The 24,589-nt window shown below is 50.3% G+C and overlaps 10 protein-coding genes across 10 annotated transcripts; 5 read left to right on the top strand and 5 right to left on the bottom strand.

The window, feature by feature from the left end:
- Window positions 1-270: 270 nt before the first annotated feature.
- On the top strand, window positions 271-2,215 carry VTN49DRAFT_3167 (uncharacterized protein; the record flags this gene model as incomplete). Its single annotated transcript, XM_069410973.1, has 7 exons — window positions 271-345; window positions 409-606; window positions 663-988; window positions 1,039-1,079; window positions 1,128-1,202; window positions 1,255-1,865; window positions 1,922-2,215. 7 exons carry the CDS (start codon window positions 271-273, stop codon window positions 2,213-2,215), a joined length of 1,620 nt encoding a protein of 539 aa, XP_069268445.1.
- Window positions 2,216-2,621: 406 nt separating this feature from the next.
- Window positions 2,622-3,419, top strand: VTN49DRAFT_3166 (uncharacterized protein; the record flags this gene model as incomplete). The annotated part of the gene is made up of 1 exon (XM_069410972.1): window positions 2,622-3,419. One exon carries the CDS (start codon window positions 2,622-2,624, stop codon window positions 3,417-3,419), a length of 798 nt encoding a protein of 265 aa, XP_069268444.1.
- A 189-nt stretch (window positions 3,420-3,608) lies between these two features.
- VTN49DRAFT_3165 (uncharacterized protein) lies at window positions 3,609-5,099 on the bottom strand (the record flags this gene model as incomplete). Its single annotated transcript, XM_069410971.1, has 1 exon — window positions 3,609-5,099. The coding sequence occupies one exon, from the start codon at window positions 5,097-5,099 to the stop codon at window positions 3,609-3,611; it is 1,491 nt and encodes a 496-aa protein (XP_069268443.1).
- A 1,942-nt stretch (window positions 5,100-7,041) lies between these two features.
- Window positions 7,042-8,561, bottom strand: VTN49DRAFT_3164 (uncharacterized protein; the record flags this gene model as incomplete). Its single annotated transcript, XM_069410970.1, has 2 exons — window positions 7,042-8,103; window positions 8,157-8,561. The coding sequence occupies 2 exons, from the start codon at window positions 8,559-8,561 to the stop codon at window positions 7,042-7,044; spliced, it is 1,467 nt and encodes a 488-aa protein (XP_069268442.1).
- Window positions 8,562-11,359: 2,798 nt separating this feature from the next.
- Window positions 11,360-13,105, top strand: VTN49DRAFT_3163 (uncharacterized protein; the record flags this gene model as incomplete). Its single annotated transcript, XM_069410969.1, has 1 exon — window positions 11,360-13,105. The coding sequence occupies one exon, from the start codon at window positions 11,360-11,362 to the stop codon at window positions 13,103-13,105; it is 1,746 nt and encodes a 581-aa protein (XP_069268441.1).
- A 73-nt stretch (window positions 13,106-13,178) lies between these two features.
- Window positions 13,179-14,452, bottom strand: VTN49DRAFT_3162 (uncharacterized protein; the record flags this gene model as incomplete). The annotated part of the gene is made up of 3 exons (XM_069410968.1): window positions 13,179-13,957; window positions 14,015-14,237; window positions 14,306-14,452. The coding sequence occupies 3 exons, from the start codon at window positions 14,450-14,452 to the stop codon at window positions 13,179-13,181; spliced, it is 1,149 nt and encodes a 382-aa protein (XP_069268440.1).
- Window positions 14,453-15,104: 652 nt separating this feature from the next.
- VTN49DRAFT_3161 (uncharacterized protein) lies at window positions 15,105-16,341 on the top strand (the record flags this gene model as incomplete). The annotated part of the gene is made up of 6 exons (XM_069410967.1): window positions 15,105-15,121; window positions 15,183-15,257; window positions 15,326-15,455; window positions 15,526-15,997; window positions 16,052-16,197; window positions 16,249-16,341. The coding sequence occupies 6 exons, from the start codon at window positions 15,105-15,107 to the stop codon at window positions 16,339-16,341; spliced, it is 933 nt and encodes a 310-aa protein (XP_069268439.1).
- A 1,154-nt stretch (window positions 16,342-17,495) lies between these two features.
- On the top strand, window positions 17,496-18,931 carry VTN49DRAFT_3160 (uncharacterized protein; the record flags this gene model as incomplete). The annotated part of the gene is made up of 4 exons (XM_069410966.1): window positions 17,496-17,525; window positions 17,596-17,853; window positions 17,933-18,266; window positions 18,327-18,931. 4 exons carry the CDS (start codon window positions 17,496-17,498, stop codon window positions 18,929-18,931), a joined length of 1,227 nt encoding a protein of 408 aa, XP_069268438.1.
- A 275-nt stretch (window positions 18,932-19,206) lies between these two features.
- Window positions 19,207-20,161, bottom strand: VTN49DRAFT_3159 (uncharacterized protein; the record flags this gene model as incomplete). The annotated part of the gene is made up of 2 exons (XM_069410964.1): window positions 19,207-19,700; window positions 19,765-20,161. The coding sequence occupies 2 exons, from the start codon at window positions 20,159-20,161 to the stop codon at window positions 19,207-19,209; spliced, it is 891 nt and encodes a 296-aa protein (XP_069268437.1).
- A 2,102-nt stretch (window positions 20,162-22,263) lies between these two features.
- VTN49DRAFT_3158 (uncharacterized protein) lies at window positions 22,264-23,250 on the bottom strand (the record flags this gene model as incomplete). Its single annotated transcript, XM_069410963.1, has 1 exon — window positions 22,264-23,250. The coding sequence occupies one exon, from the start codon at window positions 23,248-23,250 to the stop codon at window positions 22,264-22,266; it is 987 nt and encodes a 328-aa protein (XP_069268436.1).
- Window positions 23,251-24,589: the final 1,339 nt, after the last annotated feature.

Here is a 24,589-nt window from a genome sequence, read left to right as displayed (position 1 = left end):
TGTGGGCGTCCTTGTAATTGGCCAACTAATTCGAGCAGTCCAGGAGGCTTCGGTTTGGTAGAGCATCGTCAGAATGAACACGCGGCCTTGTCGGAGCTGTCAGTGTGGAATCAGGTCACTGTTTCGGAGCTTTTTTTTTTAGGGTCCAGGGACACTTGTGACGATCTATACGAATGGCCATTGTGCTGGATTCCTTGCGTCATACCTAAACAACTTCATCCTTCTTACCCGAACTGATTTGGCGCCGTCATTGCCGGGCCACTTTTAACGATGAAGGGCTGGCTCCAAGCCCTCGGCCTTGCTGCCCTGTTCGCGGGCACAGTGGTCGCACATGAAGTTGATCTTGTTCGTATCGAAAGATGTTGCGGATCCCTTGAGGTGCATGTGCTGATTGAATATCAACAATAGCGACAAGATGATGCGCACCGACAACAATGTTCTGGGATGTACAGCCGAAAAGCTTGGGGTGGTGATGTCGATCCGTTCATTCTGACGAAGATATTCAAGCCGGACGATCTTGGCGACTCGGATCCGCTCGTTAGTTTACTTGTTTTTGAATGGGAGGACGAAGGATTGATCGGGCGGCCGAACCCGGCCAACGAAGATGTAGATCTCTCAATTTGGCTCAAGTGATGTTTAGCTGGCTGACTGGAAACTGGTAGGAGTTGGTGCTCATTTGTGACGCGGACAGTGCAGACGCCGGTCTCTGCAAAAAGGAAGACATTGGCTCGTTTATCCTCGCCGAGAATGCTAACGAGCTATCACGGTCCGCCATCATTTCGGAGGTTGTACATCTGAAGGATCCAAAGCCTGTGAAGTATCCCGTTAAGAGAACTGGGTTTTATTGTGTCATGACATATGGATTCTCGGATCATGATTACCGAGGGGTCGTGGAATTCCGGAACGCATACGGTGAACTGCCAGCGGCCCAGATTCCAAAGCTCCCGTTCTACGGCGGCCTGACGATTGTATATGCATTGATCTTGGTGTAAGCTCAAAGCAACGGCCATTCTGTGGACAATGACTAATCTGCAACAGACTTTGGGGCTTTCTCTACGTCCAACATCGGCACGACATTTGTACGTTTGTCACCTTGCTTATGTGAATCAGCTGCTGACGACCAACAGTGCCGGTCCAAAATTATATCACTGCTATTCTTGTCTTCCTTGTCATCGAACAGCTCATGACTTGGGGATTCTATGGTACGAGATACTTTTCCAAAAGTCGGCTCCATCCATGCTAACTCCTGAAAAGATTACCAGAATCGGCATGGAACCAATGCCATCTCGAGGATTTTGATGATCATCGTGGCCATTCTCAACGCAGGACGCAACTCGTTTTCTTTCTTCCTGCTGCTCATTGTCTGTATGGGATACGGCGTTGTTAAGCCGTCCCTTGGCCGGACGATGATCTACGTGCGAATCTTGGCCATCACGCACTTCATCTTTGGAGTTATCTATGGCATCGCCAGTTTGACTGTCACACCGGACAGTGCCGGGCCCTTGGTACTTTTGGTGGTGCTACCTCTGGCAGGTACCATGACGGCATTCTATGTCTGGACGCTGAACTCGCTCAATATGACCATGAAAGACTTGGCGGACCGGAAACAGAAGACAAAGGCCATGATGTACAAGAAACTGTGGTGGTGTCTTCTTGGCAGCATTATCGTCATCTTTGGCTTTTTCTTCATCAATTCCTTGGCGTTTGCCGGACGGAATGCCGCCAACTTTGTTCCCGAGCATTGGAAGACAAGATGGTTTGTCCTGGATGGTTGGCTGAATATTGTCTACTTCTTTGACATTGCATTCATTGCCTATCTCTGGAGGCCTACTGCCAACAACCGGCGGTTCGCAATGAGTGATGAGGTCAGTTTACGCCCTTATAGCAGTGCGCAGAGTCTTGTTGCTAACTGGGATTACAGCTTGCCCAAGACGACGATGGATTCGAAATCCGTTCTGTGGCAAACCTTTCGGATGAAGAGGGGGCTTTGGCTGGCTCGGACGACGCCGACCGCCGTGAGCCGGAGCGAGAGCTGTCGCCTGTTCCACCAAAGCCAATGCAACCGGCACCGAATCATCGAGAGTCCCTGGATGGCGAGACGATCTTTGCCGTCGGCGAGGATGGAGACAAGTGGTCCGACGATGAGGACGAAGATGCGACTTCTCGAGACTCGACGGATGAGAGGAAGAAGCTCACAGGAGCCAAGAGCACATGATTATGAGCTTATCTATCGAAGATCAACCTATACTCAATTTCCTCTGGATTTGCCGGGCAAGATTTGATTTCAATTGTTTGTCTTGTTGAACCACCTGCGTTTTGTGTCATTTGATGGCGTTTTGTGTTTGTATATTAGGGCGTTGATTCATCTAAGGTTGAAATATATGAAGCGTATCGTTCAACAACAAACCCGGCGTGCAATCAGGCATCAGGTCGAACTCTGGAATCTGGCGATGCTTACATCGCAGCGTAAGACAATGAAATTGTATTCGTATTACACTAGTCTAGCCCAATATAGTAATAAAGTACACCTCAAGCAGTACTCGTACAGAAATCGTAACAAATAGCTAACTGCCCTAGCTTCCTGACCACCTCACCTTTTCCCCACGGACATTGCCCTCATCATGGGCCGGAAACAAGCGCAGAAACGGTCCCGCACCGCGGCCTCCGACCAAAAAGGAGAGCCTAAAGATGCATCATCTATCCCCCTCGCGTATCCCTCGACCGTCGACGGCAATTCAATCCGAATAGGCGGGAAAACCCTCATCGAAATTGCCGAAGAGCGACAACGAGAACTACGACAACGACAACAACAACAAGGCCAAAGCAATAATAATGACCCCGATCCGGGACTAAAAACAACATGGACAAAAATACCTACCCCAGGCGGGAAAGGTGATAATAACAAGGAGGACGAAAGGGAAGGAGAAGGGGATGTGGTGCTGACCGCCATCGTGGAAACACTGTTAAGCTCTCTGCCGCTCGCAACGCTACATTTTACGCTCTCCCTCCTCGCGGCACATCAGTATGCCATGAGGATTGAATACGGGCGGTTATTCCGGGAGTCGGTTCTGGTTGCGTTTCCGATTCTAACCGCGCTGGTTGCGCTTTCGCATGGGCATATTCCGCTCTTTCGTGGGTTTTCTGATTTTCTTAGGAGGAAGAAGAAACGTGGATCGTCTTTTTGGTCTCCGTCTCTTCTGACGCTTCTGGTGTATCTGCCGTTGGCTGTTGTGTTGGGTTGTTGTTTGATCCGCATGACGAATGAGGATCCTTATTATTTTGTAATGAAGAAGGCGCCGTCCATTGGGACGTTGTGGGTTTGGGCGGTTTTGGAGATGGATACGAGTGTGGCGTTGATTGGGGCGATTGCATTGCCGTTGGTTTGGGGGGTGTTTTATATGGGATATTCGATTATATAGAGATTCTTTGAATGCAGTATTAAGTGACTTATTAGTGGTATCAAGCACATCCTATGGATGGACAAATATGGAACAAGGTAACCACAGTAATAAGTACAGTACGATATGGGTATCTGCATGACAACAAAAGAAAACAAATACAAAGGAAAGGAGAGCAGAAACAGATCATGATCGTGACAGCGTCTCAGGTCATGGTCTCGTCAGCACAGGTTCCATTGTGAGATCCTCCACGGTCAAGCGCGTCATCTGTCGCGTCATCTCCGTCATCCCCTGGCCTTCAGCCACCGACTCTGGCCGGGACGAGTTCCGATCATCCAGTTGGAGGGACGGCGGCCGTGAGTCAGCGATGCCATCGATGGCCCAGTACGAAGGTGGACTGTCCGGCACGTCCTCATACATGGGCGGCATCTCTTCGTCCCAGCTGATTCCCAGACCGCTGCGCTCCGTCACCGGAAGATTGAAATGCATGCGCAGCACGCGCGCCGCACCTGTCGGCGTGATGCTCTTCGGGTTCCGGTTCGGGCAGTACTCCTCCGCGACGACCAGCTCGACGATCAACATGTGCTTCACCTGGATGTCCCCTTCGACCTCGAGGTCGCAGGTGGGCTTTGAACCGGGCTTGATGCCGGCTTCGAACTCCATCGTGATCTCGCCGCCGGGTGTGTCAAAGTCGGTCTTCCATCCGTTGCTCTTCTCGCTGTGCCCAATCACCCGGACCTCGGTATGGCGTACTGCCTTGTCCTCGCCGCCGATCTTGTGTGCATGCTTGAGACACGGTACGGAATTCATCTGAATGTGCTCCTCGATCCGCCACATCATCTTCCGCAGTCGCCATCGGTTCTGAGTGTGGGGACCCTTCTCCACCACGCCGCTCAGCGTCATCTGCACGGGGAACGAGCCGATCGGGTGCACGACGGAGGGCATTTCCAGACGCGCCGTTAGGTTTGTGGGTGGGAAGATCCGCAGCGTGGTTCGGTCATGGCCCGGTAGAAGGGCCCTCCGGATCGGCAGGATAGTCTCGCTTACAATCTCCTCGCCCGTTGACGTCACCGCCCGGCCAACCAGCACATACTCTACGCCGCCGAGCACGGTATCAGCACTGGCGGGGAGATGTCCCGGAAACAGATAGCTGATGGGAAAGTCATGCCATCCCTTCTTCAGTAGCATCGGCTCCACTAAGAGATCCCACCGCTTGAGCTCCTCAGTCTTGACGGTGCAATCTGGGCAGCTGTTCGACACGGGCTTCTTGGTGAACAACCGCTTCGTCAGCGTGGCGCTGAATTCATTCAAGACCACGAATCCTGGCGTTTCTGGAACCGTAATCTGAAAGAGTCCCGAGAACAATGCTCCCGATGAATTGGCGGGGGTGTCGTAGAAGACCAAGGGAGGCGACTCGACAATCATGTCCAACGTTGCGGGCGCGCGACGGGAATCATGCTTGCTCGAGCGATCCTTGGAGCGTGATGAACGAATAATGCTCTTGCGCTTTTCCTTGTGTGGATGAATGATGTGTTCCATGGCGGCCGACAAACGCCGCTCGGCCGCCTCTAAGCTTTCCAGTCCCTGTAGCGAATTCCTCTTTGACCGCTGGCCGTCCGTCAGTGACGACGTCGCCGAGGACGTCAGACGGCCGGGAGGAGACGTTGGGCGAACGAGGCTCGACAGCAATCGGCCTGGCATGGTGCTTCCGGTGAACGTTCAACCCTCTCCGATTCTAACTATGAAGCCGTATAATGCTGGAACAGGTTCGACGATGCCGTCGAGGCCACAAACATAGTCCAAAGAAATTCAGGATCCCCTGTCGGGCACTCAGCGCAGTTAATCAGGACCGGTCGGAGTTGGATGGAAACTATAGAAATTGACGGAAAGCATGTGTCTCTTGTATACGGAGTACCCGGCCGGAAAGCTGAACAACGGCAGCAAAAAAAATTTATTTTACTCGGCCCGTCCGACAAATTGCAAAACAACCAAAGCTCTGACATGATCAGACGATCCACATGGCAACCTCGACTTGATTCCTTGTTCCGCAGCACGGGACCTTTGGGATGGACGAGATTGTTCCAGACTCTACCACTCCACCCACTCAGCCCTAAGACTAGTCGCGTAGCTTAAGCTTAACGATTCTGGACAACTTTTTTTTCCTGCAATTCCAGGCTCTCCGCGGAGGATGTGAATGCAGGATTCTCCTCCGATTTGTCCATTCTTGGCCAGCAAAGGGCGGAATGTCGTTATTGTCGATCTTTCCATTATCTGTCTGAAACGCATCATTATTGTACTCCTCTAATGTACTCGGTATGAATTGTCCGATTCATTTTACACCCGGGAGTTTCCCGTCTGAATTGGCCAGACCATCTCGTAACGAGTACGAGGCGATCGGTGGACCAGAGATGTGACGGAGTGAGTCATGGACTCGCAAAGGACGGGAACTCCGAATCATACCATCATCCACCCAAGAAACGAGTTCGTCCGGAATGACAACGCCGTGGTTCCTTACGGGAAAAACGGGGCATATTTTTAGCAGGGAATCCCACTTTCGATGGAGTCGATCCCACATCGCTGGTCCACGTGATGTTCATAGAATTTTCTCTCTGGCGTTAGCTACTCCTACTCCTCTGGCTGAGCTTTTTCCGTGCCTCAGGAATTGTAACGGTCATGAACGGTTTGTATTACCAATCATTACGGAATGACTTCATACTGGATCCGCCGTGGTTGGTACCTTCGCAAAGACCCATGATATCCGGATGAAACAACCATGCCAGCTCAACATGAAAACGGCTATTCACGGATTGAGTTTGTAGGAAAATTTTGCTTTCCATGACGTGCCCGGCGTGGAGCCCGCCACCGGGAGGATCACCGATCACCAATTCTCAATGCAAAGGAGAAGCCGGGGTGGCGATTGGTCGTTCGGCTTTGCAATCCTTTTTTTTTTTTTATTTACGCCACAAACTCAAAGCAACTACCAAAAACTGCTGTGCTCTCGGCAAATGGCTCCGTCTCCACATTTCAGTAAGGTACCCTGGTTTTCTGACGGTATCACACGTCTATGATCCCTGCTCTCTACAGTCTACCCCTCATATGTGTCAACCATCCATGATTTTTTTTTTTATCCCCATGCAATTGACATGCATATTTAACACTCGTCAACAGGGTCATCGGCGAAACGGAGGGGGATATACTCAATTGAACAAAATGTCAGCCTGCTCGATGCATGTAATCTCGTAAGAGTCGCGACAATCCCGCGGCATCTGCTTGCAAATGACCTTGAAGGAGAGCCGATGTCGGATTTGAACCAGGACTAAGTTACGAGGTCTAGCCCATCCAGCAGCTCACCTGACCCCTAGGAGGATCCAAAGTTGGGCCGTGGAGGATGCCCAAGCTGGAGGATGCGGTGTGGAGCTTGCGCGAGGAGCTCGAACCGAGATGGAGAACCTCGGGAGTCGCATATACGGACGAGGAGATCGAGAACCGCAGTATGATGGATAGTCCTGAACCTCGGCCTGGATGATTTTAATACAGCTTTGCCTGGAGCTACATGCAAAATGCAATCATACTATTATTCAAATAACTATACAATGATTTTTCACACCGAGATCCTTGGACACTGCGAATAGACAGCAGATCATTAACCAGCCTGGTACAATGCCGGTCCGGCAACCACATGCGGGTTGATCAAGGAGATGTTGTACGGAGTGACAGATAGATTGGTATCAGTAATCGCGATGAAAATGGTGCCGTTGACAGCGGGGTCACCCATGAAAGTCTCCACGTTAGGCTGAACCGTCGAGCCGGACCACGTGAAGCGGTCGCCTTCGTCCTCCGAGTCGTGACTCGAATTCAGGACCGTCAATCGCGAGTAAGTCACGTTCAATTGCGTCACCCAGGCCACGAATGCTGGCTCTCCCGCTGCACTCGACGTGATATAGCTGTTATTGGGACCAACGGGACGCCCGGGACTCTCCCAGGTTAGGTTGACCACGCGGCCGGGCCAAGAAAGCGGAATGGTGCGGTTCTGCGTGATGGCCGGCGGGCAGTCATTGGAGTCGTCGTGATCATCAAAGCACTTGTCGTCATCGGGAATGGCGGTTTCATTCAGCGTGCTCGCGCCAGCTTCTAGCGTCTCATTAAAACCCGCCGACCCATTCTTCCGGGCCGGGTTAGGCTGGTTCAGGATGCGCAGGGCTGGGAAATTCTGCCATACGAGTCGCGTCTGATTCGCGGGACAGTAGCTGATGAACGGAGCCAACAAGGTCCACGCCCAGGACTGCGGGATGCCGACCTGGAACCATTCCGGCATCGGAAACAGGCCGTCGAATTGCCGGAACACCATCTGCTGCCGTGCTTCGGTGGTGATGGATTGCAGTAGAATCGAGGCCGATTCACCAGAGTCCAAGTGTCCCAAGAAGCCATACACGCCTGCTTCGCCCCATCGCGTGAGTTTCTGGCAAAAGTCGACAAACTCGCGCACGGTTTTGTAGTTGTATTGGTAAAAGCATGGTTGCGGTGCCGATGGTCCTAGCATGTTGCTAACGGTTGTCGCATGGCCGATTTCCTGCCATGCCATGAACTCGATCAATGCTCGGTCCTCCTTCGATAGTCCGGCTTCCTCAAAGTCCTCAATCGAGAAATCCTCCAGACCTGCTCGGAAAAGATCCAATTCGATCCATTCCTGGTACAGCGCAAGGGCCTACTCGGATATCAGCGCGCGGCAGATGGGAAAGAAAAAGTCAAGAAACTCACCAAAGACTGATAGTCGAAGTCACTCTTTACTTGATACGTCGGCGTCGTATTGGTTCCCCGTCCGCCGTCCGGCACATACGGCGCTGGCTGAGGGTCCTGCAACTCCCCGTTGGGTTTATATGTCGTGGCGGTAGTGGCTGGAGGACCCACGACTATGCCGGTGCCCACTTCGCTGGCCGTTAGAGCACCGGTAGTAGTGGGAGTGCCGCTGAAGGACCCGTGCTGCAGGGTCGTCGGCCAACTGCGAGTTGGTGCGGCGACGAGCGAAGGTGTGCTGGATTCATCACTTTCAGAGGCCCTGGTCCTCTCACTGCTGACCCTAGTGTTTGTGGCCTGGGGCGCTGCGAGTGAGATCTGCAGCGCTGAAAGAATAGAGAGAATTGAAAGCCAGAGCGATCGCATCATGCTGGCTCAAGAAAGAAAGGTGTTTGAAAATATCCCCAGTGTTTTGAACATCAGTTCCAACGAGTCTGCAAACCCTCTTCCCCCTAAAGGGTATATGGGTGATTCAAATACAACGCAACATCCTTTCCTCCCACCCCGAACGATGACGCCAATGTGCCATAATAATTCTGATGACGGCAGGCTGGCGTGATGGCAATGTCTTGGACTCCTACATCAACGGCGAGAGCTCGGAGCATTCGGAGCCTGCTGATGTCATGGAATCTCTGCTGGACCAATGCGAGTCAAATGACTACAAAGAACACTACACTGAATCGGCATGAATCCCGGAATCTATTCGACTCCACTTTGCTTCAGTCAGTCAGTCAGAGCTCGTCTTCATGTCAAAGCCGTACACCTGGAGGTAAGTTAGCGGTAGCCAGTTATCTTCCAACACTATAGATCGCATTCTGTAATGGAAGAAAAGGGTTGGAATCTGGCGAATCTTGCGACGAACAGACACCGAGAATCATCACAACCACGATTTGACAACATCGGATCAGAGAAGCATTCCAATTTCCCTGCTTCAACTCCAAACTAGCAGTTCTTGACTCTTCCACCTTCCTGGAATCTTAAGTAAGGATGGAGTACTGCTTTACAAATTGACACCCGCCATATCGTTCGTCATCATTTTGTCACTTTCTCCGTCTCATGGCCCACGTGGTGGACCGCCACCAGTTTCTGGCGAGTACTCCGTAGTTGTGCTCGCCGATTCATCTCTCTTTAAATGCCGAAGGCAGAACTCGGGCACAAATCCTGGAATGCCAATGACTCGCGCTGAAACAATATGGACTAAGGAATCTGGCTGCCTGAGGCATCAACAAATGAGCTTCCTCGACAGGCGATCAAGCTTTTTGATCGGCGGGAGGAGTGGGGACCTCAAATGATCTGCATGGTTCCGAGCCCTAGTTTCCCGATTCGGCCGGGAGCCTCAAAGTCAGCCCACCCTCAACATGACGTATGCCCACCTAAGTTATTCTTTCAGGCGGGCATTCGAAAGAAGCCATCCTTAGACTCAAAACGATACTCATGGCAGCTGTCAATTCCTGAAGTTTGAGAGTTCAGTCCGGTTCCCTAGTAGCTTATAAGCATCATTTGATTCCCCAGACGAAGGAATGCTTTGTTCGATTGAACCTCAATACGACAATGAGTCAATGGGTTAAAGAGAATTCGTTTCTGATATATAGGGAAATCAGCTGCACAATCGGCATCAGCTTTTGAAACAAGGATTGGAACGTGTCCTCCCTTACATTTACTGTCAACGCTTGCCGCGTTTTAATGTTTTCTTCCATACATAAGTGGTAGAAATCATGGATCGGACCTAGTTTTGTCGACACACAATTCGTTGTTATCTGTCAGCCTCTACGGAGGCTATCTCGAATGGTACGACAGAGAAGCAGGTGGTCTGAGACATGAACGCTACCGCAAGAAGGGGAAAAGAAAGAGTCCACAGACACCTATGCAAAGCGTGCTTACGGTAAGCATAGTTATTCGAAGATATCTATCCAAACAGGTCAGCTGCGAATACATATCCGAGTGACATGCATGGAAGCCATATAACATTTCCCGACGAAGATTTGGAACAACTCACGAGTGGGAAAAGCGTAACCTCTCTGTGTTTGCCTCTTTTTGGAACATCTCTCCAATGGAAAATAAGGACAGGACAGCAGGTTGGGGAGCTTAATGTTCCCATTGGCAATGCAAGGCTTGGACTGATGCCAAAGGAACCCACCGTAGCAAGATCGTGTGCGATTTCGATACTGGCAGGCACCTGAGGGAATCATTCTCATCGACTATGTCTCGGAAAGAATATAGTGGACTGAACTTGTGCCGACAGAGCAGGCTCTCTAACGCGTACATTTCTTTTCTGGTAGCATGCGATTGAACACATATATTTTTTGTGGCGTAGACGGATGCGCGCTTGAACCAAAGTTGCGACAGCAGGATAGTAGTATTTTGCATGTTGATATTGTTCTAGAACTAGCGGCATAATCTGATGTTCGATTGCTTCTCGTTTCCAGGCTAGATATATTACCTATTTATGCGGCGCCGTAAATGCAAGGAGATTCATAGTAAGCAGAAAAGTACCATATTAGGATAGTCCTCACGGTAGGTATTCCGGTTTCTCTCAGTCAGCTTGAACAATTCGTGAAGGGTTGCGAAGACAGTAACTAGCTTTCTTTTTTGCACGAGCCATCTACTCCCAGCGGGTAGGCTTGACCAGGTACCGTGTCCACGTCCATTCACCGTATGATGTCGGAAGTCTCCTGATAATAGGCCATCGAAAAACCGGTTCATGTGGCACTGATAGAGTATCCTTAAAAGCTCAAATTCTTATGTTTGTTGACTCTTTCTCAGTAACATTGTTTCCATTTTCTACGGCAATGGCACTGAGACGTCTTTCGAAAATATATACCAATAGCGATCACAAATTTACAGTCAGGATTCATCTAAGAGCAAACCCCATGGTACCCATCTCACGAAACGACGAGCCGGTGATAGGTCTGAACAAGGAAACGAAGAAACGTATTCAACGTACCGAACATGATCGAAACCATCGCCATGCGATTACAGAGTACAGCCAGGAACCACGATGCCGAGACGCGAACCCCCCCCCCCCCAAAATCGAAGTTTGTAAACTGCCCCTCCAAAAACGATCCGATAGCGCCACCACGAAAAGCACCACCCCCGCTTTTCCAGCCTTAGAAATGGCGAAACAGAAACCCACGCAAGGATTGAAGATAGGGAAAAAGAATCAAAAAATGTCGACTGCCTCCGGCCCGATGGACGTCTCTTGTCGACGATCAGTCCTTCTCTCCCGCAGACTACTACACCAATGCCGGTTTCTCCTCGCCGAACTAGACGCATTTTACAATGCGCTCCGGAAACGCCTCCGGAAACATCAACAGCAGCAGCATCTGGTGGAGATGCGCCTGCTGCGGTCGAACGTGATGTCCGAACTAAAGTCCTTGGAGAGGTTGAGTTGTGAGGCGGAAGCGCTTGCAGCTTCGCAGGCGACAGAGGAAAGTTCTACGAATCCTGCGACTGGTCAAGACGACGGCGAGAAAGACTACGAGGCTGACAGGGAGCGAGAGGAGGAAGAAGAAGGGGCTGGTAATGAGGCGGAGAGAAGGATCCTGCATGCGCTGAGATCATCGAATCTTCCCTTCTACGTTGCGGTTTGGACGATCGCCAAGGAGAGATGCCACGGGGTGGTCGCGTTCAGTAAACGATTCTATTGGGAAGCGGCTCCTCGGCGTCAGCCTGTCTCCGACGCCAGTGATGGCCGGGATTCGGATACGAGCAAAAACTCTACGGCGTCTCCTGCAAAGGACGCGCGGAAAAGCGTCTCGGTGGATATTATCTGCGATGGTGGCGAGGAATGGGTTAAAGTTTCGACAATTACGGAGACAAGATTGCTATTTGAGATGGCAGAGAAAGGATGGGAGAGGGATGAAGACGGAGAAACTGATGATGAGATTGGGAAGGGGTCCGTAGATACGCGTGCGGGTCGGCCCATTCTACTGGGTAGTGATTCAGAAAGTTTGGATGATGACGGTGAGATCGGGTTAATCAAGCTGGCAGCGGACATGACCAAGGCTGCCCGTGTCACCCGTGTGAGATATAGACATCCTCGCATTCGAATCGTCCTCCCCAAAGTAGTCGAGGGCAAGTACGCCGAAATCGATGACATTCTCAATGAGATGCGCAGATTCGGCGTCACAGTTGAATGCGGAATTTCTATTCCCGACGTGTTCAACGAGGAGTTCAATGGCAATCGAGACCCTGCCTCCGTCACGGCGGATGATCTTCCGCTCGAAACCCTCCTGCCCAAACCTTCCTCCAAGTTTACCAAGACTCTCAACGTCGATTGCACGCTGCTCCTTGCCTTAGTGTCGGACCTCTCGCACAACAGCAATCTCACCCCTTCACCCTCACACCATCGTGCCATTATCCGCCAGATCGAGATTGAACAAGAGCAACCCCTCGTGCCCACCGAGCTTTGGCCCGCCGTGGAAAATCACCCCCTGGTTTGTACCAAGGAGGCCATCAAACGCATGAAGGAAATCGTCGATACAATCGGCACGGAAACCGAAAAGAAACGGACAGCGGTCATCTTTGGCGATCCGCCGTTTGATGGAATGGATGGAAAGGAATTGCGTCAACAGTTTCAACAGCTCACCGACTATCAGGTGCCTGATACATGGATGCTACCGATCAAAGTTGTGGATGCGAAAGCGGAGATCGACCAAGCCTGGCAGCGTAAGGCATTGCCAGATGTCGCTCATAAGTTGGAAGAAGTCCTCACGGATATCAACCGGAGCGTCTTTTTCTATGGATGGGTGAAAGACGTTACCACCATTACCAGTAACAGAACGGTGGTCAAGCAGATCGAAACTATAATCGAAGGAAACCGGAATGGGGATGACGAGCTAAGAGGTCCTCCGGTTTGGGTGTGCGAGACAGCCAGAAGTTTGATCGGCAAGGAGAAGAACCGGAAACCTTGACGCGAAGATGATGCGTAGTCGCTCCGGCTAATACATATGCATAGAGGAGCAACGAGCCATTAGACCGTGTTTTTTACCGATCAGATGCCTTGGCATGCTCATCGGGCAGCCAGAAAACGACTTCCTTGTCCGCACTAGCCATCATGTTGTACCTAGGATTCGTCTCGATAATCGCGGTACGACCGCGGTGTGGCAACCTGGCAATTGGCTTCAAGACAGAACCGATTTCCGTGGCCTGCTGAATGTCCCAAACAAGCAGATCGTGTTGGTCACCGCCGCCTCCGACAACAAATCGTCCATCCGTAGTAAAACAAGCATCTCCTTGTCCCAATGGCTTGCCTGATGACGACACCGGGGCGGCTCTCCCGCTAGCCCCATTGCGGCCAGTTAAGAATGCATTGACAGTGCCCTCGAAGGCGTCAAGGATGAAATGGCCATGATAATCTGTCCCAACAAGCAGGCTTTTGCCGTCGTTCGAGAACTCCAAGCGCGTCCACATCCTTCCACGTGTTGAGGGAGTGTATCGCTCCTCTTGAGCCGCCAAATCGAATGTAGCAAATGGCACCTTGTCGTAGTTGCGGTAGTCATAGAGCAAAATGGAAGATGTTGACTGAGATGCAATGGCAATAACAGTGGCCGATGGGTCGAACGCGGCCAAGTACGGAGTCGCCAACTTCAGCTTCCCTTGCGCATTACGCGAGTTTAAATCCCATAGAGCCACTGTATCGTCCTTGGAGCACGAAATGAAGGTATCGCTACCAGGGGAAAGCGCCAGGCAGGTGACTTTGTCTTTATGAGTGGTGAAATAACGCAGGTAGCTTTCTTTGTGTAAGTCAAGGAGGCGGAGCGAATCTATTTAGAATTAGTTTCAAGCCCAGGAGCAACTACAAGAACCGGGTCCGCGTGTACCATCGACTTTGGTGCTCGCATGGAGGATTTGACGCGAATGATGGGTGAAGCGAGCCAAATGCACCCCGTACTTCTTACTGGGAACAGATTTTGTAGATTTCCCCTCGAGGATGTCGAACACCTGGATCGTCTCGTCCTCCCCAGCGGCAACGAGAAACTCTCCGCGGTCGTCAAAATCTAGCGATGTGACATGGTGCACGTCCCGCTTCGATGGACGAAAAAGCTGTGAAGCTCGAGTCAGCAATACAGAGCACAGGCGCAGAGCACGCGCGGGGAACATCAAGCACGTACCTTCGCAGGCCGATAATGACGAATTACATCTGTAACTTTTTGTGTCGGCAAAGGAGTTCCGGACCGAGGCACAGGCGGCGGCGGAGGACCAAGAGGGGTGCCGACCTGAGGTGTTTCCGACTGGTGATCCTGCTGAGAGTCCGGCATTTTCCTCAGGACTTTGGGGCTCAATGGCAATGGAACGGGCGCTACGAGCTTGAATCCAAATTGAAGAAAATGGAGAGTAAGAGAAAGCTCAGATGAGCACCTCGGTGTCCTTTCAGATTGCACTCAAACTCATTCGCCAACCAACCTGAAGCTCTTGGGAAAGCTCAACGCCAACACACAAACAAAGCAAACATTCACCCACAGGCTGAGGAATTTTCTCTTGGCACGCCGAGATCGGACTTAGCTTGGGAATTACTAATTGTTGATACCACTTGTGATTGGCTGTCGGAACGTAAATTATTCAAAAATAAGTTCAAATCTGCGAGTGCAAACTTTTCAGGCAGATTTTGCACTATGGCGGACGCCGATAGGGCGGAATGGCGGATACTATCGGTGCTCTCCACCAGTGACATTACGAATAGACTTCGCTGGTTGCACCGCGTTTGATGCCGGAGAAGACCCGAAGCTGAAATACTCGACCTTCTGAACAATCAAAATTTCCTCGTTCGTTCCTTGCGACTCTTTAGAGCTCGACCCTCTTTTCTGCCGGACTGCTATGCGCACAACTCTTTCTTTACGCCATTTGTTGCGAGCTTTGTATCTCTCGTTTCCGCGCGTTCTAGTTTCGGGGTTTGTCGGCGTTTAGGCTAGAATGTCGACAACCACAGGGTATGAGCACAATGAACAAAGTTGAGCTCGGGGTGAGCCTGCTAACATCGCGCTATTCTAGAGCCTTTGTCGCCGGCGGCATCGCGGCCTGCGGAGCTGTCACTGTCACGCATAGCTTCGAAACAGTCAAGATTCGGTACGTGCATTCGAACCATGCGCGCTCGGAGTTTCGAGAATCGCAATTGATCCGTGTCATCTGTTCAGCCTACAATTACAAGGAGAATTGCAATCCAAATCCGAAGCGGTGAAGAAGTATCGGGGCGTCTTTCATGGAATCAAAGTTATCCTACAAAATGAAGGACCAAGAGGTTTATTCCGGGGACTAGGCACTGCAGTAAGTCGCGCGTCCCTCTGGTGCTGATGGCGCCCGTATTTCGACCTTTACTAACTATTCGAAATACAAGTATGTGTATCAAATGATTCTTAATGGCTGCCGTCTTGGTTTCTACGAGCCTCTGCGCAGCGGCTTGACCAGCGCAATCTTCGGGAACTCGCAAATACAGTCCCTCGGCGTCAACGTGTTCAGCGGTGCCGCTTCGGGTGTGTTGGGTGCGGCGGCTGGATCTCCATTCTTTCTCGTGAAGACGCGTCTGCAATCATATTCCCCCTTCCTCCCTGTAGGCACTCAGCACCATTATCGTAATGCGGTGGATGGGTTGCGGCAGATTTATCGCGGCGAGGGTGTCAAGGGGCTTTACAGAGGAGTTGGAGCAGCCATGGTCCGAACCGGCTTCGGAAGTTCTGTGCAGCTCCCCACTTACTTCTTCGCTAAGCGCCGATTAATCCGACATTTGGGCATGGAGGAAGGGCCAGCTTTGCACCTTGCCAGCAGTACAGCGTCTGGGTTTGTTGTGTGTTGTTTCATGCACCCACCAGGTAAGATGCAGCTAGTTCTGGAACCTCGCGACTAGAGGCGCTAACGGACTGTAGACACAATCATGTCCCGCTTATACAACCAAACGGGCAATCTGTACAACGGCATCTTTGACTGCCTATACAAGACAATTTCAACCGAAGGGCCTTTGGCCATATATAAGGGTTTCTTTGCTCACCTTGCCCGAATTCTTCCACATACTGTGAGTATATCATGGGTCTCTTCCCGTATATGATCCAACTAACGTTACCAGATCTTGACCCTGACGCTGGCCGAGCAGACCAACAAGCTCATTCGGAAAGTCGAAGAGCGCCTTCTTTCTGACTCTCTCCGTGCAAAGGTGTGATTAGACGTATTATTTTCGAAGTATCCGTCGGTGGTTGCATTCAATCCCTGTGTACTATTTGTACCGTTGTCGTCTCGTTCATTTCTCGGCGTTTCGTGTGGAGTTATGCACATAGATGGCATTCTCAATGATATTCAATTCAAGTTAGCTTGTCCTTTCGAACAATCTCGGGTTCTGCAGAATTCTCTATCCGCACTATTGGAGGCGAAATGATAGCAATTGTTGGGTTAGCCAAGCGAGGGAAGGAAGCATTGATTTAAATCTCTCTCAGAAATCAACGGAGAGCGTCCCTGCCTGTCATTATTTGTAGAGGCAGGCTGAAAAAAAGGTCGTGCAGCGCGACGCGTAAAACGCGTGTCGTTTTGGTGATATCATAGTTGTCCATCCAATTCTCAAGCGAGGGAAAGGTATACAAATAATCATTGTCATTCCCATGAAGAAGTATGTTAATTTGCCCGGCTCAATCGGACCGTGTTCGGACAGAAATCCAAAGTCCAGATACTTATTCTTACTGTAATCCCAGGCAGACACGCTTGGTGGCTCTCTATTTCAGTCAAATCGGATCTCAAAGTGCCCCCAACAGTGGATCTCGATGTCCTGAAGGCTTTCAAAACAGAACTCTTCGGATTTACGGAGATCATTCAGAGCCGTCGAGTCAACAAATCACGTCCTCAAACACGATCTGATAACAAAGGATCGGCCATTCAGCCGCTCAATTTCAAGCAGCCCCTCGCAGGAATCGGTGATGTGGCATCATCCAATTCCAGCCTTTTCCGCTTCCGGACTCAAGGGACAACGCGAATGCGTAATTGAAGTTCCATTCACGGAACCCGTAGCCCACCCTGGCCGGCTTTGAATGCAGCGGTGATTTCAAATGCTGGCTGGGCGCGACGCGTCGCGGCTGACAAGACGCCGATTGGCTGCAGGCAGTGGACCCTTTCAGCCAATTTTTTCCCAGGCACGCCAAGTCACGTGCGACGCGCCTTAGTCCCGTCGCGCTAAGGTCCGCCTGGACTCGCCCTCACAAGTATTTCTTCATCTTCGTTTCCTCCTCGTCTGTTCATCTCTTTACCATTCAACATATCAGCGTGTCATTGTCTCTTACTGTCTTCAATTTACTTGTATCTCTCTCAGTGCAAGCTGAATCCTACAAGATGACTACACAGCTCACGCCCTCGAAGCAGGTAAGCCATTGTCACTCCACCAAGCTTGACGCGTCGACTGTGTTGTGGACGTGTTTAACAACGCCTATAGGCCGCCTCTTCATTAGAACAGCTCAAGATGGGCAATTCGCCTGTCAAGAAGCTTAACTTTGAGCCCGCGGACAAAGAGAACGTCCCCGTGTCGCGTCCTGTCGACGCGTCTGACGTCAAGGAGAAGCCCGTGGCGGAGAAGCCTGCTCAGTCGGAGCCTCCGAAGGTGGCTCCCACCATCAAGGAGTGTGAGGCACACGAGCCTCTGTTGCAGGAGAATCCCCATCGTTTCGTTCTCTTCCCGATTAAGTACCATGAGGTCAGTACGCGTCTCACGCGTCGAATCGGGTCCGTGCGCTCTGGGCCAAAACACACGCTGACGGAACGTGCCTCCACAGATCTGGCAGATGTACAAGAAGGCCGAGGCGTCCTTCTGGACTGCGGAAGAGATCGATCTGTCCAAAGACCTGCATGACTGGAATAACCGTCTGAACGATGATGAGCGGTACTTCATTTCCCACGTCCTCGCGTTCTTCGCCGCGTCGGACGGCATCGTCAACGAGAACCTCGTTGAGCGTTTCAGTGGAGAAGTTCAGATCCCCGAGGCGCGTTGCTTTTATGGATTCCAGATTATGATGGAGAACATCCACTCCGAGACCTATTCCCTGCTCATCGACACGTACATCAAGGAGCCCAAACAGCGTCAGTATTTGTTTGACGCAATTGATACTAGTGAGTCGGAACAAACGCCCTAGTTTGAAAGTTTTTGGCCTACTAACGGCCCGCTCTCAGTTCCCTGCGTCCGAAAGAAGGCCGAGTGGGCTCTGCGATGGATTGCCGATAAGGAGTCCACGTTTGCTCAGCGATTGGTTGCCTTTGCGGCCGTCGAAGGCATTTTCTTCTCTGGTTCCTTTGCTGCCATCTTCTGGTTGAAGAAGCGTGGCCTCATGCCCGGCTTGACCTTCTCGAATGAGCTGATTTCCCGCGACGAAGGGCTCCATACCGACTTTGCATGCCTGCTCTTCTCTCATCTCCGCACACGGCCGGATCCGAAGGTTATTGAGAAGATCATTGTTGATGCCGTGGAGATTGAGCAGGAATTCCTGACCGAGGCTCTGCCAGTGGCTCTGCTCGGCATGAATGCTAAGCTCATGTGCCAGTACATTGAGTTCGTTGCCGACCGTCTGCTTGTTGCTCTCGGCAACAAGAAGTACTACCATGCCACCAATCCGTTTGACTTCATGGACAACATCTCGTTGTCTGGCAAGACCAACTTCTTCGAGAAGCGGGTTGGTGACTACCAGAAGGCTGGCGTTATGGCCAGCACCAAGAAGATCAAGGACGAAAACAAGTCGGATGAGGAGGCCGGCGGTCTCCGTTTTGATGAAGACTTTTAAGCATTGTGACTTTGTCTTGGATGATGTACAGTTTGTATGGCGCTCTGTTTGATGATATCCTTCCCGTCTCCCCGAGACAGCATCTCTTATCTTGATGGTTTGGATGGGCGTTTGTGTGCGTTTTTGTTATGTGATGAATATATGTTTTCATGACTGTACTTAGCATTGAGTAATGGGAATTGGAAAACAATTGTACGTTCATTATTATCTGGGCGTTACTGCATCGCTGCTGGCCTGTCTACATACTGAAACATCATTCAGATATCTCCCCCAAATCACCAGTTGTGCGTTACAACCTTCCCATCCTCATGTGCATAGAATCCAAAGGGATACTGTCCCTTCTCCGCAACCACAAACTCCTCAACGACTCGGGCGCCATCGAACGGATCCTTCCAGCCTTCGTAGCGGTTGAGAGAAGTCTTACAGTGTCCGGGGCACAGGCAATAGAACGTCACCTTGGGATGAAGCTTGGCATACTCGATGGTCAACCGGTTCAACGCAGCCTTGGACACACTGTAACCGATCTGGTCGGTCAGCTGGAAGGGCGTGTTGGCAGCGAAGTTGAGAGATCCTGTCAGCGACGAGACATTGATGATTCGGACCTCGTTCTCGGCGCTGCTGTCAACGGATTGTTCGAGCAATGGCAGGAAAGCGTTCATGATCATTAGCACCCCGGCGACGTTGGTGTTGAACGTGTCAACGTAGTGCGCTCGGACGTTGCTGGATTCTTCGTTGATACGTTCGACGCGGCCGGCATTGTTGATTAGGACTGGCGGGTTATTCATTAGTATCAATTGTTCCCCGTCCTCTATCAGCGAAGGTTAGACACTCACCGTCCAAGCGTCCGAACCTTTCCTCCACTTCTCGTCTCGCAATGTCAATGCTTGTGTCACTGTCCAATTCGATTTCCAATGGTTCCAAGGTCGCATGCCCGGCTTGATTCTCTTCCTCATTGAGCTTCTGGATCGTTTCGACGGCTGTCTGCCGCGACCGACAGGCAACTATGATCGTCCATGGTCTGCCTTTCGCTCGTCCAGCTCCGTTCACCCCGTTCGCTCCATTTGCTCCATTCACCCCATTCGATCCATTTACTCCGTTCGCTCCATTCGCGCCGTTCGTATGCGGTTCTTCTTCCGAACTTGGGCGTGGAGGCGCTCGAGCAATGAGCCGTCGAACGATGCCGTGGCCAATACCTCTGTTCGCGCCGGTTACGAGGATAACTTTCGACATGATGCCACCTTTAGTAGACCTAGGGTGTACGTTTCTCGCATGGAATGTCTACCTGGATCTACGAGCTCGCTGGCACTTTTATCATTTTATTGGGTACCCTGGGTAACGGATAATTCCTCCCACTCCGCACGCGATAATTCCCGGATTTTCCCACTGCGTTCGATTTACGCGTTGGCGTTGCATTGAGTACATACTCGGTACCTACATCCTGCGGCATCGCGGCTTGGCCGAGATTGGTGGTTCGTCACGGCCCCTGACCCTCTCCACATAGTCGCGCCGTTCCTTTCCCGACGGAACCTTGTTTAGACCACAAGCAAGATGCCCTAATGAGTGAGGGATTGGCGCTTGAAGATACGAATATTTTGACGACAAAAAGAAGAATCCGATCTTAGAATACCAATTGAGCAGAGTTTTGGCTGGATCTGAATTGTAGCCTACTTATCTAGATGATAACAACAGCTTCATTGTGACGCTTCGCAGCAGTCGACGGGATAGGTGGGTTGCCCCTCACAGATGCAGGGGTACGACGCTTCGTTCATATTAATTCTTCGCGAAGCCGAATCGTTTCACGTTGAAGTCATTCGCCGCCCGACTCACTTTTCCGTCAGATCACCAATTACTCCGTATAGTGAGTCCCAATTAAATCTCAACATCTAATGTATGTATTTCGCAAACCTGATGGATCAGGAGCTAGCTCACTACTGTGAATATCTCCAGCATCAATATCAGCACGTCACAGTAATTGCGGACATGAGAAATACGGTTTCCCGGGCGTTGGGTGTGGGGAGCCGTGGAATCCGGCACGGCTGGGCCACTCGTTATCGAACTAACCCTAACGGAACCCTAAAATAAGTTCGGCAGGCAATAATTAACGCCCTCTAGCTCTCGTAAGTACTATCTTCGCAAGTTACTTTTGTACCTGAGTATGTAAATGAGTGCTGCTCAATTGCACAGAATTCGTATTACTCGATCAGCAGTTTGAGGTCTCTAGGATGGTTTCCCAATCACCAGTCTCTCTGAATCGATTTCGGATAAATGCAATACCCTGCTGGCACCCTATCCTGCGTCCACCGACATTTGCGCCATCGTCTAAACCGATCCGTTTCCAACACTTTCACTTCACTCAAACTACCGTGGAACAGGCTACGCGTCTCGATTTGGACGTAGCATCAGTATTGCCGAAAAGGATTTCTCAAGATAACTACACGGCACTTAGGGGCAGTTGCCCAGGTAGTTACAGTCAGGCATATTATACCTGTCTTCCCGTCTCAGGGGTCGGCTCATCTTGATAAGTATATCGGGCCGAAATGGACATATGCAAAGCGATTCTGCATCAGAAATCAAACAAAATGTCAAATGTGTTAAGGGTTGACCTTCCCAAATACCTTGCAGCACCGCGTTCGTCCCTTTGAGCTTGCTGATCGCTCTAAACCTGATCATCGCAAGATCCTTGCACTCTTCCCTGTTGATCCTTCTCAGAGGATTATATCTACCGTCAGCGTGGCTCCGCAGCAAATGGATTGGTGGGAGGATGGCACCAAGTCCTCGATCCGCTCCTGGTGGACAAATTGTCGCCTGAATTGCGAAGTATGATCACGAAACATTTGTTCAAGCCAGATATGACGCTGGACGAGGCTAAGCTTTTATGTGAGGAGCTCATGGCGGAAAGGCGTGTTAAATCTGACGATCTGGATGAAGCTTATCTGTCTGGCGACTTCGATCTTTGCGAGTAATTAAATATAGCGAAATATATGGCCCTTGTTTCCGAACGGTTTAGTTTAACGTTTACTTATTGTTGACAATATAAGCCAAATGTACAGTCCTTGTCTGTGAGTTCCGCACCTATGTTGAATGAAGTCGAACCTTTTAACCAAAGAAACTTCTTAAAGCAGGACATATCCTTCTAAGCAAAACAATACGTAGTATGTGATTCATTGCTATTTTCCATACCCAATGTCACATAAGGAGGTTCTGACGAGAGATGCTTTTGATACCGCAGTGATGGTCGTCTGAAGAGTCTACAAGGTTATTATGTATATCAAAACCATTTCAATTCTATCTAAATAATGTTGACCTAGAACTCCGTGCTAATTCCGCTCAGTTCATATTACAAGTCCACAAGCCTTCAACCCAAGCACGCGCTCCATCCAGGAATATCGAGCCTTGATAGCCTTGTCACGCAGCTTGCAAGGCCCTTTTACATTGTCAAAGCAGTGGTATCCCCCCTCCCACTGCACGAATTCCACACTGACTTTGGCTTTACCAAGTCTCTTGGCAAAGTCATTCGCCTCGTCTCGGAAGATTTCCGCAGAACCGACATCGATGTAAGTTGGCGGAAGACGGGTAAGGTCAGTCTCACGCGCCGGAGCAATATAGGAGCTGACTTGAGCAGTGCCATACGCATAACCCAATACCTGTTTCCACGCGTACTCGTTACTCTGACGGCTCCAAGGCTTCGTGTCTTCGAACTCCTTGCAGGAATTGGTGTTGCTACGATCGTCGAGCATGGGAAAGTTCAGGATCATGCCGCAAATCTTGGGACCCGCCTTGTAGTCGCGCATCCGAAGAACGGTGCCAGCGGCCAAGGCGGCACCAGCAGAGCGTCCCAGGATTAGGAGTTTGCTCTTGTCGATTCCGAGTTCCTTCAAGTTCTCACCAACCCACAGCAGACCGTCGTAACAGTCATAGGTAGCAGATGGTGCGCGATTCTCCGGGGCAAGACGGTACTCAACTGAGATGCAGACAGCTTGATACTTGGCAACAAACGGAAGCACAGTCTCGATTCCACTAAAGCGGTGGCCAAAAATCATACCGCCGCCATGAATATAGTAGATACCGGGGACCTTGACCTTCTTGTCTTTATCTTTGGGGCGGAAAATGGACAAAGCAAAAGTGTTGTGATGGGCACCTTCAATGGTTATCTCCTCATGCTCGAGAGTAGGAAACTGTTCCAGGAGCTTTTTCACGTCAAATTTTCTCTCGAATTCACGTTGCGCTTTCAAGGCTTCATCATCGAAGACGTCCGGAGCGCCGGATTTGGCCAGAATGGCCGCCAGCTCGGGATCGTATTTTTCATAGGGAGGTGCCATGGTGCAGTAGTGTTTGAATCTGGACCAATGAGTGTGTTACGAATGTCAGTTGAATAGGATTCTTGACGATGGAAAACGATGTTTGAGGCCATATATATATACACTCCACGTCCGGATATCCATTCTCAGTCTCTGATGGGTGTTTTCCGGTAAACTCGAGGGCTGATGAGGTTTACAAATGAAAAATTCAGGTAAAATGGTAGTAGTTGTGAGGGAGGAATAGATCTGCTCAGAGATGACTTGCTGCCTGAAAATAGGCATGATATCGGAAGCACCCGTTATGCTGCGATTCCAGCAAATTGCGAAATATTCGAGATAAAGAATGGGAACGAAGCCTTTGACTGAATAGGAATAGTTTTTCCCGTCTTTGTTCATTTGTACGCCTGGTTACAATGTGTCCTACATCCAACCTATATCCTAGGCATGCAATAGGGAATTCTTCTGACTGCATTCTAACAAGGTCATGATTCATTTAAGCAAATTGTGTCTATGCGGCATAGACTACCGCTCCGAAAGGTTCTGTCGATTCGAAATAATCAAGTTTAAGTCGGTGCTGATATTAGGACTTCGATGCTTGAATCCTCGATAAATTGACTTCTGCACAGGATCTGGAATCATGGCGACACTTTCTTGGCATCCATAGTTTGTCAAGATATGATGTGGTTTCGTAATCTGACTCCTACCAGTAGATAGTGTACAAGGGGGACTTTTGAAGAAGTAAATCTGCCTGGATAGCAGTTGAATGCTTGCTAACCGTAGACATTATGTTGCCAGAAGTATTCATTATTGTAATCCAGGTCAATTGCAAAGTTTGAAGTAGAGCTAAGAAAACAAAAACTTTGTCAGAATTGGATGGTCAAAGAGGGCTCCGTCGTCTTTGTCCGTTGGCAAGAACCTCTGTGCTCCCCTACGTCCTATGTTGTACATTGCAGTAGGCAATGCCGAATTCTTGTAGGTATGCTCCATTGGCTAGAATATTACCCCCGGAAAACTCCGTTTTGTGGCACATGTTAGGGCTCAAGGTATCCATCCACGAACCCAATATTGCCCGATTACGTTTTCTGTACGGATATCAGGGCTACAGCGCTTGGGTACTTAGCTCGTTGACATTACTATTAGACCTGGTGTTATGGATAGTATATTTTGTTGAGATTCGCAGCTGATTGAGCTGATGATGCGACAAACATTTCACATTCAGTTGATACTTACTACAGAGTTCTGTGTTGCGCTTGAACAGTTGCTCGAGCAATATTCGCACAAGTTTGAGACCTCACGTCCCAAAGTACTATTGCTGAGAATAGACCAAACCTTGTCTGAGGAGTCTTTGTTCAAAAGCAAT

Source organism: Thermomyces lanuginosus, assembly GCF_041956635.1.
Source record: "Thermomyces lanuginosus strain ATCC 200065 unplaced genomic scaffold VTN49scaffold_28, whole genome shotgun sequence".
Taxonomy (NCBI): domain Eukaryota; kingdom Fungi; phylum Ascomycota; class Eurotiomycetes; order Eurotiales; family Trichocomaceae; genus Thermomyces; species Thermomyces lanuginosus.
Note: the sequence above shows the minus strand (reverse complement) of the source record. Positions and strands in the feature narration are given on the sequence as shown.